This window comes from Magallana gigas, chromosome 8 (genome assembly GCF_963853765.1).
Source record: "Magallana gigas chromosome 8, xbMagGiga1.1, whole genome shotgun sequence".
Taxonomy (NCBI): Eukaryota; Metazoa; Mollusca; class Bivalvia; order Ostreida; family Ostreidae; genus Magallana; species Magallana gigas.
The window spans coordinates 23,312,205-23,331,178 of record NC_088860.1 but is presented as its reverse complement, the minus strand read 5'-3'; the positions used below and the strand labels follow the sequence as shown (position 1 = coordinate 23,331,178).

At 31.8% G+C, this 18,974-nt stretch overlaps 1 protein-coding gene across 1 annotated transcript; it reads left to right on the top strand.

Moving 5' to 3' along the window:
- The first annotated feature begins 8,339 nt into the window (after nt 1-8,339).
- On the top strand, nt 8,340-11,826 carry LOC136270591 (carbonic anhydrase 2-like). The gene is made up of 7 exons (XM_066068659.1): nt 8,340-8,483; nt 9,214-9,378; nt 9,601-9,773; nt 9,869-9,961; nt 10,391-10,499; nt 10,764-10,918; nt 11,014-11,826. The coding sequence occupies exons 1-7, from the start codon at nt 8,348-8,350 to the stop codon at nt 11,137-11,139; spliced, it is 957 nt and encodes a 318-aa protein (XP_065924731.1). The 5' UTR covers nt 8,340-8,347; the 3' UTR covers nt 11,140-11,826.
- The last annotated feature ends 7,148 nt before the right edge of the window (nt 11,827-18,974 follow it).

Here is an 18,974-nt window from a genome sequence, read left to right as displayed (position 1 = left end):
TTGGATAAGGTTAGTCCCCCAATTTCAAAAACTATGCAACATGTCTGGTCTTGAATATCAGTAACGATGTTACACCTGTTACTTGCCTCAAGGTAAGACAAATGGTTATTAAATTCTAAAACATAATTTGGGTCGGAATGAAAATACAGCAAGATCTTGAAACAGTGTATATAGATGAAACTCCATTAATTTGTAACTGAGACCAGGAGGTGGTGTATATACTTTTCAATATGAGAACATTTGGTATACTAGTATATATCTGTTATAAGGGTCAAATAACTTAGGTTACCACAAACCGATTCGTTAGGTTCTACATGTACGATATGGTTTTATTGATAAAGAATATCATATTTATTCGTCATAAAACATATTGGTCATGAATTAGATTCATTTTCCGTCAATCATTTTTTTTCAAATGCAATACATTTTCTACAAATGTTTACAAATGTATAAGAAATATCGGTATAAAACGTCATCCTTTTGTGTATTTTGAATGCACTAGTACAACACATAATAAAGGTATTCCATTCTCCCAAACTTCCTCTCAGTACTTTGATGAAATTTCCAAGTGGCGAACAATACTAGTTTTGACAGGCTTATGGGCCGTAGTTAGAGGCTGCAATCAGTGAACTTTACAGTCTAAGTTTCGGCAGTAAGAGGCTGTCTTTTACAAATATTAATATTATTTTATACATGGCATTTAAATGTAATATACAAATTTTGAATCCCAATGACCTAATTTTTGTAAAGGACACTGCAATTACCCAAACTTTACAGTCTGAGTGGCCGCAGCATGATGCTGCTATCCATGAGCTGTACGGGTTGAGTGATTCCGGTTAGAGGCTGCTATGTTTAAACTTTACAAGATTAGTGATTGCGGTTAGAAGCTGCTACCACTAAACTTTACAGGATAAGTAAATGCGGTTAGAGGATCCTATTACTCAACTTTACAGGATTAATGATTGTGGTAGGGCTGCTATCACTAAACTAAACAAGATTAATAATTGCAATTTGAGGTTGAGCTATTATACTAAACTTTACAGGATTAATGATTGCGGTTAGAGGGTGCTATTACTAAACTTTACAGGATTAATTATTGCAGTTAGAGACTGCTATTTCTAAACTTTACAGGATTAGTGATTGTGGTTAGGACTGCTATCACTCACTTTTCAAAATATTTATGAACCGCAGTTAAATTCTGCTATCGTTTATACTGTAAATGCTTTGTAGTTGCTGTTAGTAGCTGTTATCCACACAGGGTTAAAGGTTAGATGTAGATAAACTACCACTAAACTAACTTTACAGGCTTAGTGGCCACGGTCAGAGGCTGCTACCACTTATTCTACATACGTAGCCGCCGCGGTTTAAATGTCTACCACTAGTATTACATTTACATTGTACTTAAAGAAAATTGGATGGTGGTAGCCATGATTAGACAATATTAATGTCCATGAGAAGAAGACGTTTCGATAGATATATACAGAGAAATGTTCAACATTTTGAAGGTCAGATTTTTGAAAATTTTCTTTACAAATGATCATCAGATGTAGCTAAACAAACCATTTTGTAAAAGTTTAGTCATATCTGATAAATAATTTGTAGATCACTGAGCATCCATAACTGTACAGGACAGTAAGTCTGTAGAGTAATTTATTGCACTCTCCCTCAGGACTGAAGGAATTGTTGGTGGATGCTAGCCTAAAGCGAATGACAATTTCCGCTCAATAAAAAGCATTTATTTGCGAAGCGTATTAACATCAAGAACTCAATCAAGGACAGCAGTCACTTTATTCGTTTTTAAACAAGAAAACGCAATTGTTTACCCTGACACAAGTACAAATTGATTGTGTGAGATCTGATATAGACCTTAAAGTCAAAGTATCATGTAAATCATCTTTGATTTGGGTTATGGCGATGTACCCAAAATGTAAAAATTTGAATACCTATCTTAAGAAATCTGATTTTAAACAGATATCGCAACAACGCACATTCGTGCCTTTGGAAGATGAAATATTTAGATTAAAGATAAATCCAAAATTAACCTCTATCCTCCGAATTAAAATGAATCGATTTCAACAATAATTTGGGGGTAATAACCGAACGAAAAACACTTTCTTTGCAACAAATATAATACACTATGTACATGAATTATTGTTTGCCAGCATTGTGCTTTGTCAGCTCATTAAGACATGCGAAAATACTATATAAAGCACTTTTGATTACTTGTACATTTAATTATATTGAGATTATTTTCAAATTTTATTAATGTTTTCATTTCGTTTTTATTTTCAAACAGTTGCAGTAGGCGTTTATCATGAGAATGGCGGTTAATTAAATTTTAACCATTTATTCATTTATATGTAAGTAAACTTAAAAAAATTTCAATGAAAGTAATTCAAAGAATGTTAATCAAGCATTGCCAGTTAAATTCATTCACAGGTTCTTCTTCATGTCTTAATATTTTCATTAGACCTATACCTACTCCGTTTTTTAAGGCTAATTTTTGTTGGTCTCCTACAGGTGAACACGAGGGACTATAGTCCTTATGGAGATTTTCAATCATTTTGCCCTCACTTCGTCTACAGATATTTTTAGTTATTGTTTGGCGAGCTGATTAATATGACGCCCAACAGACAGTAGGTAATCAACGCATTTCATATTTATCTCACCTGCACCGAAGGTTCAAGTGAGCTTTTCTGATCAGCTTTTGTCCGTCTGTTTGTCCGTCTGTCTGTAAAATCACATTTTTGATTCTCCTCAACAACCACAGGGCCAAATCTTACTAATCTCGGTACTAAGCATTTTTATCAAAAGGGGATTCTAAATTGCAAAAGAAAGGGCAAAACCCTTATCAAAAGGGAGATAATTGCAAAACAGTAATAATAGGGTATTTGTCTTAAAAAATTTTCTCCTCAAGAATCGTTACACTAGAACTGCCAATGTTTACATCAAGGCTTGTATTAATAGTTAAGATTTTTAATCACTAGAATCGTTACCCCCGGACTAATACTGGGGCCCCAAGAGGGGTTCAACGTTTAACGTAAAAAAATATAGAGATTTTGTTTTAAAATCTTCTCAAGAACTTCACTGCAACAGTTTGTGAGATAACTATGAAAGCACATAAGATAGTGTAGATTCTTCATTGTTAAAATGTTGACCCCGGACTAATAATGGGACCCCAGAATGGGTTCAATGTATAACATGTTAAAATACATTGAGAATCTGTTTTAAAATCTTCTTATCAAGAACTATAATGCTACAATCTGTGAAATTTCATTGCAAGCATCATGGAACAATATAGATTTTTTTAATTGTTTAAATCTTTACCCCTAGGCCTGAAGCAATACTAAGCATCTAGAGGGGTTCAAATTTTAACAGAAATATATATAGGTAAGATATTAAAAAACTGAAATAGAATGAAAGTATGAAATGCTGTTCAGGTGATCGGTGTGGCCCATGGGCCTCTTGATAAAAGTTTCATCGCATTCATTGATCACGTGATATTAAAGTTGTTAGGTTTACGCTCGAGAACATTCAAATTGCATATCACTAGTTGCTATACACTTGTAAAATATGTCATTATAAAACTTAACTTTAATCATTATCACAAAAATTTCCCGTAACAAGTCGACTAAATATGAGAAATAAAAACCAACCCTCATCAGACATCTGAAAAAAAAAACCCCAAATAGATGCACGATAAAATTTTAGGAATTCTATAATTTTAAAAATCGAAATATTAAATAAGAATCGTCGATGTCTAAGACACTTTTAGTTCCAAAGGTCCGGTGGTTAATTAAGACATCGGGACCGTCGCTGGGAAGTCTAAGGACAATAATCTAGCACATGCATTTAAGTTAATCAACTTTAAGGACGTCGTTTACTCAGGGTTTGAGTTCTCAAATTCGGATTGTTATAACGTTCAATGTCATGAGTAAAATTTAGTCTAAACACCAAAAGTATTTATGAAATGAATTATTATTGACTTACCATTCGATATTTTTATTATATTATGGAATTCACTGGCGGATTTAAGGGGGGGGGGCGTGGAGGGCGCACGCCCCCCCCCCCCCCAATTTTTTTTTCAAAGTATGCATGACTGTAGATGATTTGATAACTTTTACATAGAAAAGTTAGCATTTTGTGTTTCACTTTATTTATAATTATGCCTGACTCAATATTACACATCATTGATACACTAGCTGTGCTATGCTGACTGTAATTCTGCTGCTCTATAAACATCTATAAACATCTAATCCTAATGCATGTTGACAGGTTCTGATAACAAACCAATTAAACTGTGTTTAAAACAAGCAGTGTTGGTCATTTTAATATGGTGGCTGCATCAAATTCCCCAGGGCCCTGAACTTGGGGCTTCGACCAAGAATCGACCGGAAATCCCAGCAGTTTTGTTTCAAGTGTAGACTGCGCTGTCATTTCCATATTGCGATGCAAGCAGAAATTTCTGAATAACTGTATATTTTTTGAATTTTTTTCTAGGTAAATAGACTATTTAAATATAAGAATATTGAAGATTTGATGCATCAGATATTTCTAACAGCTAATAGGGGGTCTGATACCGTAACGTCATTAGAATGTTGTAACTTTTATAACCTGGTTAATTTTGGGAGTTCATAAATGCCTAAAATATTTTGTTTTAAATCCAATACATATATTAGGTATAAGTAACAATATGTGTCAAATTGTTATATACTTTTGTGTAAAGTGTACATAACTGAAAAAATACCACTATTTTGAGCCTGGTTTTACCTTCAAAATACACGAAAACCCAGGAGCTTCCGGGACCCACGGGGGGTCTCAAGGCGGCCCCCAAACCCCCGCCTCAATAATTTTATCCACGCCCCCCTAACTACAAATCCTGTATCCGCCCCTGGAATTAGGCTCAAACAAAGTTGGACTTTAAGCGAAACAGAGGAAATTCGGACTAAAATTTTCAGATTTTGTTTTTTTTCACTGAAATATTTTGGGTAGTACTGTATTTTTTACTCTTCAAAATAAGTCTGTAGCTGCGCATTTCGACAGCTGTTCTGAGTGATTAAAAAGGTATTGTCCTGTTCTTGTATTTATTAATTGCTTTTATATCTTTTGACAACATTTTTGGCCAGTTTTGGACAGAAACAAGCCAGTTCAAGAAATGTTTACATTGGTATTCTCAAATGTACAAGATGGCCGCACATCCCCCTTAATGGCTTTTATAATTCATTAGATCGAACGTGTCTCGTAAAAATAAGGGCTATACAATGAATTTGATTTCAACAATATACATTAAATATTTCATTTAATTATCCACAAAGCATCATTTAATGTTATGATTTATAGAAATTAAAAAAAAACCCCATTTAGTTGACGTTCAAAAAGCTTTCATAGAATATTACTTTTATATGTGTCAAAAAAGTAATTTTTTTGTAATCATTTAAAGGTACCTCATTACAGCAAACCCTTTAGTTTTTATGACAAAAAGTCAGACGGTGGTAGTTCGAATATTTTGTTTGTTGTTGTCGAATATTATGTATCCATAGATTTGGTTAAATATATCATGGTAGCTCAGTGGTTATGGTATTGCGTTTTTGAACCGCAGATCATGAGGTAGGGTGACTTCTGTGATTTGTCTAAAGGTACATGTATGAGCAGTAGCTATTTCACCTCCAAATTTGGATAGAAAAAAAACAAATCAATAATAATTTTTTAAATCTTGGTATACGGTGACAAATCAAAGGACAATGACCCAGGATAAAAAATACGCCTGATAGGATTTATGAATACTTTAGAATGAATGTTAACCTCCAATTTTCCATAATCATTGTCTAAATCACTCATTTTAACATGCCTTGATTGTACTTGTTGGTGGTCGGTCAATCTATGAAAACTTTTGTTTTACTGACTTCTTTAAGTACTTTACACATACCAAGTGCTGCTATTAGCTTACCATGACTAACTGCCTGCTACGCGTAGCACAAGCAGATATTAAATGACTGCTATAGCAGCTTAAATTAAATTAGTTTTAGAATTTAGTGACTGCCAGAACTAGCTTACAAAGACGTTAGCGGCAGTTATCAAAATTTTACTAGTACCAAAACTTAGTGGCGCAAGGTTACACAGAGTACGTGGCCACCGATAATAACTATTATCACTAGCCGACAGAAACTTAGTGGCAGCTTTACTAGTAACTGTAAGTAACTGCTGGCAGTGATCCCTGTTAGTGACGGCTATCAAAACCTACAGACACTTAAGCTGTAAGTAACTTCTTTCACTAACTTACAAAGTCGTAGTGGAAGCAGTAAGAGACTCTTCACAACTAGTGTCCTTTACAAAAATTTAGATTATTGGAAATCGAAATTTGTACATGACATGTTGTATATTTTTTATTTGATAAAATGAAATATATCGGAAAGGACACTAGCTTACAAAGACGCTTATCAAAGAAGTTTAAAATAATGAAATTAATCATTATTAAATATCAGGGATTTTCTCTTGGATATTTTACAAGTATATATATAATTTTTATTTTAGTAATTTAAGGAATATATTTTAGATAATTTAACACACGAAATTTGTCTTATTGTTTTGCCAGCATATTAAAAAAGGTTTAATTTATATTCATGACAAATGCACATATCTACATGTAAAAATTAAACTAAAAGTTACTAGATATCACAAGATTAACATGTTCTCACAATGAAGATAATTACAAGTGTATATCCCTGTACTTTTACATATCTCTTTAATGTCGTAGATTTAAAATTTACGTAAGTAAAATAAAATAAAAAGATACATGTAGTGAATCAACGCTGTGACGGGCATATGGCCCAACGCGTGACGTATGGAACATCCGTATGATGATTAATAAAAATGTAATCTTTTTAAAAATCAACTTTGTACCATCAACATTGGTTTTCACTTTCATATTTTCATTTCCGTCATCCCCACTTTTCAATGAAAATTAATTGTTGAATTGTCTTGACTATTTCTAGTAGTTTAGTAAGGAGTTTCAACATGAAATGATATCGTAATATTACAATATGCAGTTTTAAGAAACTTATTTCACTAACAATTGTGTTAATATGAAATGATGTAAATGAAAGACGTGATATTAATTCCCCCGCCCAAAAGTAAAAAAAGCTAACATAACTGTTATCTTTTTGAAAATTTGTAGCTTAAGGTAGTATTAGACATGCACCTGTCGATAATAATGTGAATAAAAGTACACTATAAGAAAAATACCTTCACCGTTTTATAATTTTAAAATTTTACAATATTTGCCAAAGATATTTTTAAAAATTTTTGGGAAAGGTAAAAATGATAAAAGCAGCAGCGGGATTCGAGCTCATGACATATAGATCCCTAGTTTACACTCTAACCCATTGCTCTACATCATAAAGTAATTATTCCGGGAAGGAAAAAAGTTCATAAAATTATACTTAGATTTAATTTTTCATTTCAATCGGAAGTACGACACAACATTGACAAGTGTCCCATATCCCTGAAGAATAATTGTTTTGAATATTGTGGTCTCATTTCTGGTATGATTCTTTATCTCGCCAATTGCAAAAAACGCCTAAAACAAAAAAAAACCATAATGATAAAAATTAATTTAAAAAATTGCATCACTAAACTTACTTTGTCTCATTAAAAATCAACATGATTCCTTTGGTGCTTAAGAGCAGGACACCCCGATTAAGACTCTTTGGGTAGTTTATTCTCTTCTTGACAGAATTTAAAAAAAAATCTTTTTAAATATTAAAATTTTTGTTTTAACTCAATATCCAGAAAATAAGATGCATATACATTATGTATTAAAAAATGCCAAGTTGTGCCATTAATGCACAACTATTCAAAACACTTACACAGGTAAAAATATATTTGAAAAAAAGTTAGTTTTCTTAAACATAGTTAGCAAAACATCATTTTGAAAAGCATTTTATGAGGGATATTGATTTTTCAGCGACGAAATGCGTAGTTTCTGCAGTAAGATAATATATAATGTAATATATCACGTGGATTTAGACTGAATAAGAAAAAAACCCACTAAAGATGAATAAAACAACCTATAAAGAAAAAAAGTCTATAATTAAAAGTTATGTAAAGTTTTAGGTCAATCGATAAAAATCTCACTAAATTCCAGAGTACATTTCATAATTTAAAAAAAAAATTGTTTATTAAACAATTTTTTTTTTAAATTATGAAATGTACTCTGGAATTTAGTGAGATTTTTATCGATTGACCTAAAACTTTAAGGTATTAGTTAAACACGTGATCATTTTTAAAACATATAAAAAGGCCTTACTTGACACAGTTTGGATCGAAAATGATATTGAGAGGATCGAAGATGAACAAGGAATTTGAGGTTTGTTTTTTCCTTCTCGTGATTTTAAGAAGCCATTGCGCTGAAGCTTCCTCCAGTGTATGCAATGAGCCTGATTGCAGTAAGGTGAAATACAACTACGATCGTGAAAGTTGTCTTGGTACGTAGGAAATATGAGAGATTAAGCTATTTTATTTGAATCGTTTAATTTGAATTGAATACATTTAACTAGATTTGCATTATGCCATGCATAAATCTTATTGTGTTCAAGAAATAAAAACCTAGAATATTTTCTCTATTTTGAAATCAAGTGATGTATTTCTTTGTTAAAATGGACTGGACATTCTTGTTTTGAAATCAAAATTTACATATTCGTATTTTCATTTCTATTCGCTGGTATTCAATCTTTAACATTATGCCGTATTTTATTAGTCTCAATATTCATTTCTTGAAAATTTGCGGTTTCCTAAACAAGAAAGTTTCCCTTTTAATATTATTCTTTTAGTAACAATGCAGATCAAATTTTAAATACCGGTATATTTCACTGAAAAACGATGATGCTGATTAATACAAGGACTTTGTGCACGAAATTCATTAATATGAAAGAAGTAGATGTAATTTGTAATCACATTTTAAAAATGAAGTTTTATTAATGGGTAAAAATGTCAAAAATACAAAGGATAAAAAGAGAAGTCTTTATGTACCATAGGGATAAAGGTCAACGTAAAGTAGTTTGTTGGTCGGGTTGATGTAACGTCTAAAAAATAAATCTGTTACAAGAACATTTTCACCTGAGACAATGCGAACACTTTTTGTTTTTATTTAAGAAGAACAAATTACTAGTAAATTCACACCCTGTTGAGTAGCAAATATTTGTGTTTTATGAAAAGGTCCAGTGAACTGGTCGGATATAACTCCATGCTGGTCACAATGTGGTGGTAACCGACAGTCCCCAGTCAACATCAGGCGAGCTGACGCCACCTTTTCCAATATTGGATCATTTACGTTCAATATTGGTGTTCAGCAAGCTTTCCAGGTCTCAACATTTAGCAAAGGTAATCCAAAATAATATTATTGTGTTGGATCAAAAATATAAATCAAAATATAAATCAGTTAAAAAATTTAAGATATTATGAAATCATTAGACAGCGATAATGCTACCCTATATATCATCAAAAACATAAAAGAATATCGGAATGACGTCATATGTTCTGTACAAGTTTTTTTTTTATTTGTTAACAAAAAAACGGTAAAATAGCATTGTATATTTTTTCCAGGATTCGCAACAACTTTTAAAATAGAGAATGCAAACATTATTCTCTCTAATGTAAACCAGTTTGGTCTAACTGGTAGCTCCTTCAAACTAGATGGATTTCACTTCCACACCGGAAGATACAACAGCATGATGGGATCAGAGCACTCGTTTGACGATGAATTTACACCGTTAGAGGTATGGTTTTCACTTTCTTCATTTTTGAACGTTTAATTCAGTATGACAAAGTTATTTAAGTTTAATTCAACTTTAGTTTCATTGACGTTTCTTAGCTTCACCTGGTATTTTACAACACAAAATACCCGGATGTCAACACCGCTAGTACGCAATCGGATGGACTGGTTGTCATAGGGGTTTTGACGCAGGTAATAGAGTTATTTAAGTTTTTCAATCGTACACACATCGTTGTATTTATATTGAGATCTATTTCTATTTTTTATTAGCTCTATGAAAATCAAACCTTGCAGACAATGTGTTTCAATTCCTCTCGAACTTTAAACAATCTACGTGAATATCCATAACCACAACACATTTTATAAAGACAAATTTTAAAGCAACCACATTTTAACCGTTTGTGCTTTAACTGTTTGTGGATAATTAAAGGTCAACTTCTAGTGAATGCAAAATTTTGTCACCATATGGATTCTCTAATTATGATTACATTATTATTTATGAAGAAGGCTTTCACGGGCATTGCCTGTTGCCTAATTCAATTTTATGTAATATACCAACATAATTAAATATGTTCAAACATATTTTTATACAACACAATTCTCTTAACTGTATTTGGGCAGGCTTCCGGTGGAGTATGGAATTCACAGTTTCCTGATTGTCAGAAAACTAATCAAGCAGAGCTGAGCAGAGTTTTAAAAAAAGCTTTCAAAAAGACAGAGGACTATTCTGGTAGATACCCTTCCTCATTTCTCTATCTGTATGACTGTATGCGTGCGTTATGTTCGTTTTTCACAGTAATAAAGGCACGTAGCATCGGAAGGGGGGTGGTGGGCTGCCACCCACCCACTTTTTCTCGCAGCAACCATTTTTCTTCAATTTACATATTAATAATTGAATTATCATGGAGTTGCCCCCCCCCCCCCACTTTTTTGAGAGTAAGACTATGTTACGTGCCTGTAATATTAATGATATTTCGGTTCTGCATATTTTCAGAAGATGAACTCTTTTTCGCTGATTTAGCCCTAAAGGATTTATTACCAGCGGACCAAGAAAGCTTCTACACATATGAGGGATCGTTAACCACGCCCTCTTGTTCTGAAACAGTCACGTGGATTGTGATGAAGTGTCCTATCACCGTCTCAGTAAATGTAATTATCTTACAATTTATTAACTTACATATAACATTGTTCTCTTTTATATAGTTTATAATTATATATAACACTAATTTGTTTTGATTTAAAAGGCTATTGAAACTTTCAAGAATATCAAAATACAAAACGACGAAGAAGAGCTTGGAGTTCATGGCAGTAGAAGGCCGGTGCAAAGAGGTCAACAGAACACACCATTCACTTTGCTGAGAAATTTCTGATAATGTTATCTACATGATAAAGTCAGAAGAAACGTGTTTCAAAATCTAGTATCAAAATCATAGCACAAAGAGGAATACCAAGAAATATAGTCAATCTCGTATTTTAATTTCGTTGATGGTTTGAGAACGGAATTTTATATTCTTGTCCCCATTCTCAACAAAGAAAATCAAAAATATCTTAACTTAAAGTTATGATAAGAATTATAAGTTAAAATAAAACTTCTATTGAATAAGAATTAGCACATGAACAATAACGCCAATAAATGATTGAAATCAGTAGTTACTCCTATAATATTTATGCCTCCTGGTGAATAAACGGTGAATAGAAACGCATTTCACATCTCAAGTTTGATCCGAGAACTCTGACTTATGTCTCTTCTAACACTATTTAGTTTGAATTTGTAAATCTTCGTTAATCAAATAATTTAAGTAAATGTATTGTTTTTATATTAATAAATGTTTGGTGTGACTTCACTGCTGAATCAGTCTTATATTTATTGCAAAGTAGTGGACCAGTTCTTAGCATCAACAGTTTGACACGTTAATAAAATTAAGTAGAAAGTATCTTTTTTACAAATTTTGATACATTTTTTCGCCATAACTGCAATTGACAGAGGGACCCCTGTTGATTGATTCTATCATTTACTAGTATACCATTGTATCCTTCAGTCAATGAACATCATATATTACAACTTCATTTAAATATTATTCCTAGGTATACATTTATAAAAAAAAATGATAGTCGAAATATCATTTTGATGATCAATAAAATGTATGTTGTGACCTCACTGCTTGATCATCTTGTATTTACAGCGAAATAATGGCCCAGTTGTTAGCAACAATAGAGTGGAATGTTTATCAAATTCATTTAATAATATCTTTTTTTTACAAAATTAAAATATATTAAAAACTAAGATATAAGAGGACATCGACCCAGGAAGAACGCTTGATAGGATTTATGAGCATTTTTAAATGGATGTTAATTTTCAATTGACAGTGTCTGCTAGTACTTACTTTAACATGTCTAAATGGTGCTTGTTCGTGGTCACTTTCAAAAACGTTTGCTTTTGCTGACTTAAGTAGACAGCTCTTAGAGACAGCTATAGCAGCTTACATAAACTTCAAAATTTGGTATCTGCTAGCGCCATCTTACATAGAGGTTAGCGACTGCCATTACAAGTTTACCCAAACTTAGGCAGCGAGGAACAGTTTTGGATACCGTACTGTTTGATCACTCTTGTATTTACAGCGAAATAATGGCCCAGTTGTTTGCAACAATAGATTGAGATGTTTATCAAATTCTTTTTTACAAAATTAATACAGATTAAAAACTACGATAAAAGAGGACATCGACCCAGGAAGAACGTTTGATAGGATTTATGAGCACTTTTAAATGAATATTAATCTTAAATCGGTAGTGTCTGCTAGCAACATGCCTAAATGGTACTTGTCGGTGGCCACTTTTGCTTTTGCTTTTACTGAATTTTATAAGTACTGTATTCATACTAAATTCGGGAGGTACCTTAAAAAGACTAAATGCCTGCTTACAATAGCTGATGCAGACAACTATTAGTGACAGCTATAGCAGCTTACATAAACTTCAGAATTCGTAACTGCTAACACTATCTTACGAAGACGTTAGCGACGGCCATTACAAGTTTACACAAACTTAGTGGCAGCGTTTAGCACGAGCTTACACAGTTACTAGTACGTGGCCACCGAGATCACTATCACTAACCGACAGAAATATAGTGGTAGCTGTAACTGTAAGTAACTGCTGGCAATGGTTTATGCATACTAGTGATTGCAGTTAGTGACAGCTATCAAAGCCTACACACACTTAAGGATTACGTTTACTCAGGGTTTGAGATCTCAAAAAATATTTTTACAAAGTATAATATCTGAAGTCCGAAGTTGTTTTAAAAACATAAAATAACAACGTTATTAACAAATATCGATATTGATATCCATGATTTGTTTATTTGAGGAAGATATGCTCTGACAAAGGTAAATTAATATTAAAACAGAGGAAATTCAGACTAATTTTTTCATTTTCTTTCTTTCTCTTAAAACTTTCTGTTGCAATGTAATTGCAAAAGTTAAGTTTCTCTCTGTTTTTTCATATCATTTTACATATTTTATGGTTGTATTTACTCGTCTATAGATTTATGTCACTGGCTGGCACGCGATTGGAAAAATCTTTAAAATACATAAAATCGATTCAAGATAAAATATCTCGAAATTTTGATCATTGACCTTCTATAATGTTAATGTCAACATAATACAGACAACAAAAACAGTTTTAGGCAATCAATGGTTTGGAGCTCCTATTGGTCATTTTTTTGTAAAACTCGATCAAAAATGGGTGCAATTTTGGAAATTGATAGAGGAAATTCGGACTAAATTAAACTTAAAATATGAGCTTAAAAGGATTCAGTCAAATATTAGATTAGTAAAGCTATTCGTATTTTATCATTTCCCAACCTACAAATTGTTTTATTATTTCTAATAATTACAAAATAAAGAAAACCTTGAAAATGGTGGACAATTTTGACAAATTTTGACAATTTTTTCATAAAACATTCAAGGCCACAAGCAGAAAAAATAGGTTATTGACTTAGTTATTTGAAAGTGAAAAATAGCACCACAATAGTGGGGCTACAATGTGCAATAAGTAGTTTTTCGTTCCTATTAGTGGATTTTTTTTCGCCCTTGAGTAAACGTTATCCTTATAAATGATTTTAGTGACTGCTAGCTTTAGCTTACACAAAGTTAGTGACAGCTGTAAGTAACTGCCTTTACTAACATACAAAGTCTAAGTGGAAGCTGTAAAAGACTATTACCAGTAGCTTACAAAGAAAAAGTGACTTGTTACTGCTAGCACTAGTAGGCCACGATACTTACAAGTTCATATCCTTGTACTTTTCAACTTATTTTAATGTTCCAAATTTAAAATTTACGTTAATGTTAAAAGTTACGTGTAGTGATTCAACGTTGTGACGAGCATATCCGTATGATGATTATGAAAAATTTAATCTTTTTAATAATCATCATTGTACCAGCAGTACTGATTTTCATTTTGATATTTTCGATTTCCCACTTTTCAATAAATATTCAGAGACGAATTGTCTCGACTATTTCTTCTAGTTTAGTAAGGAGTTTCAATATGAATTGACGTAAATTAAAGATGCCGAATTAATTTATTTTTCCTGAAAAAATAACGGATTTGTTTATTTTGATTTTAAAAAAATAAATAAAAAATGCATTATTAAACTTTTTTGTCGCAATTAGAACCAACCTGCTTCCATATGTGTTGTAGGACAGGACATCCTCCTCTCGATTTATACCCTATGGGCTGTTGACTCTCTTCTTGACAGAAATTTAATAATTAAAAAAATGAATCTAGTCTAATTTGATATGAAGTAAACGAGATGCATGTATATTATGTAAAATAAAAATGCCAAGTTGCGCCATAAATGCTCACATTTCATAACATTTAACAATTTACACAGGTGTAAACATGTATTAAATATTATATATTAAAATATCAAAATGTCACAAATGAGTTGTAAGAAAATAATTTCATTGTGTGTCAAAAAATGCAAACATAATCTTCATGCATTAAACAATCTAGGTTTCTTCCAAAGTTGACAAAAATGACATCAGAACACATTTGAAGAATAAAATTTTGTGTTTTATAAAAAAAAAAAAATACACAATAACATACTTTTGACCCGGGAACATACACATTAAGAAATTTACATTGACTATTTAATGATAGATATCAGTGTATATACAATGTTTACCAATGTATAAATAGAACATATCTCAAAGATAAATACTTTGAAATATTTCAAAGATAAAAACTTTGATATTGTAATATTATTAATAGTTGTCTTTTAGATGTCACCTTTCAAAATATTCAGCATGCATCTACAGTATTAAGATAATTTGATCACTATTAACATGTGAAGTAGATAACTTTTTTAAAAGTTCCTTTTCCATATATTTTATTGAATTGTTGGATACCCTATCATTATAACTAGGCCAAGAGCGATAAATCCCTCAAACATAATAAATAAATCATTTAAAAGAATTATCGACATCAGAAGATATAATTAATCCAACTTGCTATACAGAAAAGAATAAGCTCTAAAGTTGATGGTTTTGCTCGAATGAATAACATTTACTCTTACAGGAAGAATTTGACCTTACGGTCAAAGGTCTTTCTTAGTCAGAAATTTAAGATTTAACGTAAACTAAAGCTTCCAGAAATAAAGTAATCATTTGAAAATTCAAAGTAGGCAATGGAAAAACGTTGGACTGTTCACAATATATACGTGACCTAGTGACCTTTACATGTCTTCCTCAAATTCAAAGGGATCTTACTGGTATTTAGAATTCGGACTGTAGATTGTGCTGAAAAAAGCACAAAAAGCTTACATTTAGATGAAATTGTGTTTTAGATTTTAAAAGCTCAATTTGTTTTTGAATATCTATGAACTAAATATAGTACACAGCCAGAATGTACCTTCACCCTCGATCTTTTGACGTCGAAATCTAGGTACTAGAAGTTAAGTTATCAGAATTTATTGCCAAGTTCAAAGGATTTTTATTAAAAAAACGTGTTAAAGGCGAGAAAATATGGTTTTAATTACCTTGCAGGTGTCACAACAGTACTAGTATTTTATCGAAGGTTCAAACTATGGTTGAGGCAGAGTAATTCTCAGGTTTCTTTTTGAATTTGGAGCGTTTCCGACAGGGGCTGATTTTTTATGAGATTAAAAACAAAATATCTGACAATGTTAGTTTTGTAATAAAGTATGGTCATCTGATTTTTTGATGCGTTTTGTTTCCGGAAGGGTGTGTAAAGACCCGGGCTTGATTTTTAACTTCGACGTAAACAAAGTATCACGCTTTGCTGGATGCACGTATAATTTTTGCTTCCAAATTGTAAATGAAGTGTTGTTTACAAAGATGTCAAGAGGATTTTTACCAGACGTTAGTTTTGAATTTATAACCTGTATCTGAAATTTTGGTAAGAATATATGAAAAAAATTTAATACCTTAGTCATACCTTAACATATCCTAATATTGTTTTTAACGTTAGATCAATATGATTTTGGAATTTTTTTTTCTTGATTTTTATAATGATAAGAGATTATATTCTTTTCTTAAACTAATGTTTCCCAGAAGTGCTTGGTAATCAAGGACAACATTAAATATAAAAGCAACTCGTTAGGAATTTGAGTTTCCGATTCACTGGTTATAAAATATGACAGAAATATTCTGAGCATACTTATTTTGTATGGGAATGGCTTCATAATAGCCTAATTGATAAAGCCGCTCACATTGATTTTAAGGTTATTACCACCGACTGCATAGTAGATCAAAATTATTTCTTCGAATATCGTACATGTAGGTAATCTCCCCTTTTAGAGGACACAAGCAACCTATCTTCATTATTATTTTCTAAATGTTTTCCTATCCCCGCAATGTGAAGACTTCCAGAAAGAACTTCCTTAGTTATATTTTACTTACATGATATTTCTTTTATTTGGATATATAAATTGAATGGAACCTATATACACTGACTATATTCATAAGCATTAAATTGAATTTTGTCTGCTATTAGACCGAAAATCCAAAATATTCTAGCTCCAAAAATAGCGTGGTACTGTACCCTGAATTTTTGAGAATTGACAGTTTAGATGCAAATAAATAAGGGATAATATTTAATGGAAAAAAATCAAAAATTGAGAAACGATGCCGTCTTGTGAGTTCTTAACAATTTCTCTCTCTCTCTCATCAAAACAGATTCTCTCTCTCTCTCTCTCTCTCTCTCTCTCACTCTCTCTCTCTCAACCCTTCAACCCTATCTTAAAGTTTTCCCCCAAATTGAGATTTTATAATACATTTAAAATGGTCCTCATCTATGTAAAGAAAAGGAAAAAGTGAAGATTTATTACTTTTGAATTAGAATGAAGAACTCCTTTTTTACTATAATGACGCTGAGATAAGATATGAAACTTAAAGTACATATAATAAAAATCGCATGAATGCAAATTTCCATGATGAATATGTTTTTCTCCTCATATGTACTTTTATTTATTCCAATACATAAAGGTAGATAAGATTAAAGGAAAAATGCACTTTAAAGACAAAAAATGCCCCCCCCCCCCCCCCAAAAAAAAAAAAAAAACCAACAACACCCCACCATGATAATTCTATAACCAAGTTAAAATCTTGGTTAACATATACAATTATATGTATCATGCTTACAAACAGAAGTTGCTATTTTAAGTGCATGTAGTTGATGTATTCAGTACGTCACACTGTCTAATGGAAGTGGGTCTGGTAGAAATTTTTAACTATTTTCTAGAAGCTTACAGCTACGCATCACAATATGTGCAAAACATTTCTGAAGCATCTTTCATCAAAACAGATCTAACAAACCATGTACTTCAATCACAGTAAAAAAAAGCTTAATATGTTAAAAAATTTAGAGGGGGCGCGATGATTGTGACTATTTTAGCCTCGTTTTAATCTCACCGACAAGAAGAGGTCTGTATAAAGATATAGGAAAATGTCCAAATTTAAATTTTGAAGCTAAATTGGGTGGATTTTTTCTTAATTTATAGTTTGAAATCTTTTTATCTATTACAGATTTAAGGTAAATTAGAAGGTTTATTTGTCAACCAACAAGCCTTCTTAAAGAAGTTCAGAATATTCATTATTTTTCTATGGCGTTTTTATCAATTTTATTATATAGTATATTCTACTACAGTTATTGCCAAGATCAAAGAGATGCCGCGGACATTATTCTCCAATATACCACGAACGTCATCAGTAAATTATCAGATCAGAAATACCTATTTGTCTCGCACTGATCATGAAAGTACAACTTCAAACTTTAAAATGTTTTAAAACCATGTCAGTTTCACGTGTTAGTTCCAGTCAAAACGATGTGTATCGCCTCTAATGATAATTTTAAGAGATCAATGCGGCTGTTCCTAGGACCTCCCCAGCACATTCTCACTGCGTGTTTTTACATAAAATATATAACGTCCAGTAGTAATAATCGTATAAAATTGCCTTTAAAATATAAGGAATATAACTCACAGATATTTTACAAAGAAGTGAAGAGAATTAAAAATCCAAAGATAAATTCTGTCGTCTGCATGCGATTCCTTTGATCGATACACATGTAAACATTACTAACAAAACCGTTGGGGTTACACGGAACAGCCTTCAAAATGACCTAGATCGTCTCTCTACAGGAGAAACGAACTGTAGAAATACTGGGCTGTTAGTAGAATAGAAATTAAGTTCTTGTTTTCGTGAATGTTGCAGGATAACCTCCTCGGTCTCGAAATGTTGTTTGAAATATAAAAGCCTCGGCTAACGCCTCGGCTCTTATATTTCAAAGCAACATTTCTCGACCTCGGAGGTTATTCTGCAACATTCACGATAACTCGTACTTTATTTCTTAATTATAATATCAATATTATTTATTATTAAAATTCAACGTATAATATCATTGTGTATCTATGAGACATCTCCAATGATATATCATATCGCTAGATCTTGTACAAAAATTAATAATATTCAAAACTTTACCAGAAAATGTTAGTTTAATTAATTTTCTTCTACAAGAACAAAAACTTGATAATTTATCTACAAAGAAAATTATGTCAGCTTAAAGGGGCATGATCACGATTTTGGTCAAAAATTATTTTTTCGATTTTAATGTTTAAAATGCTTCAGTAAGGCATTTTTAATAGGCAACCCAAAATTTGAATGTCATTTGTTGAGTTATAAGTTAGTTACAGAGC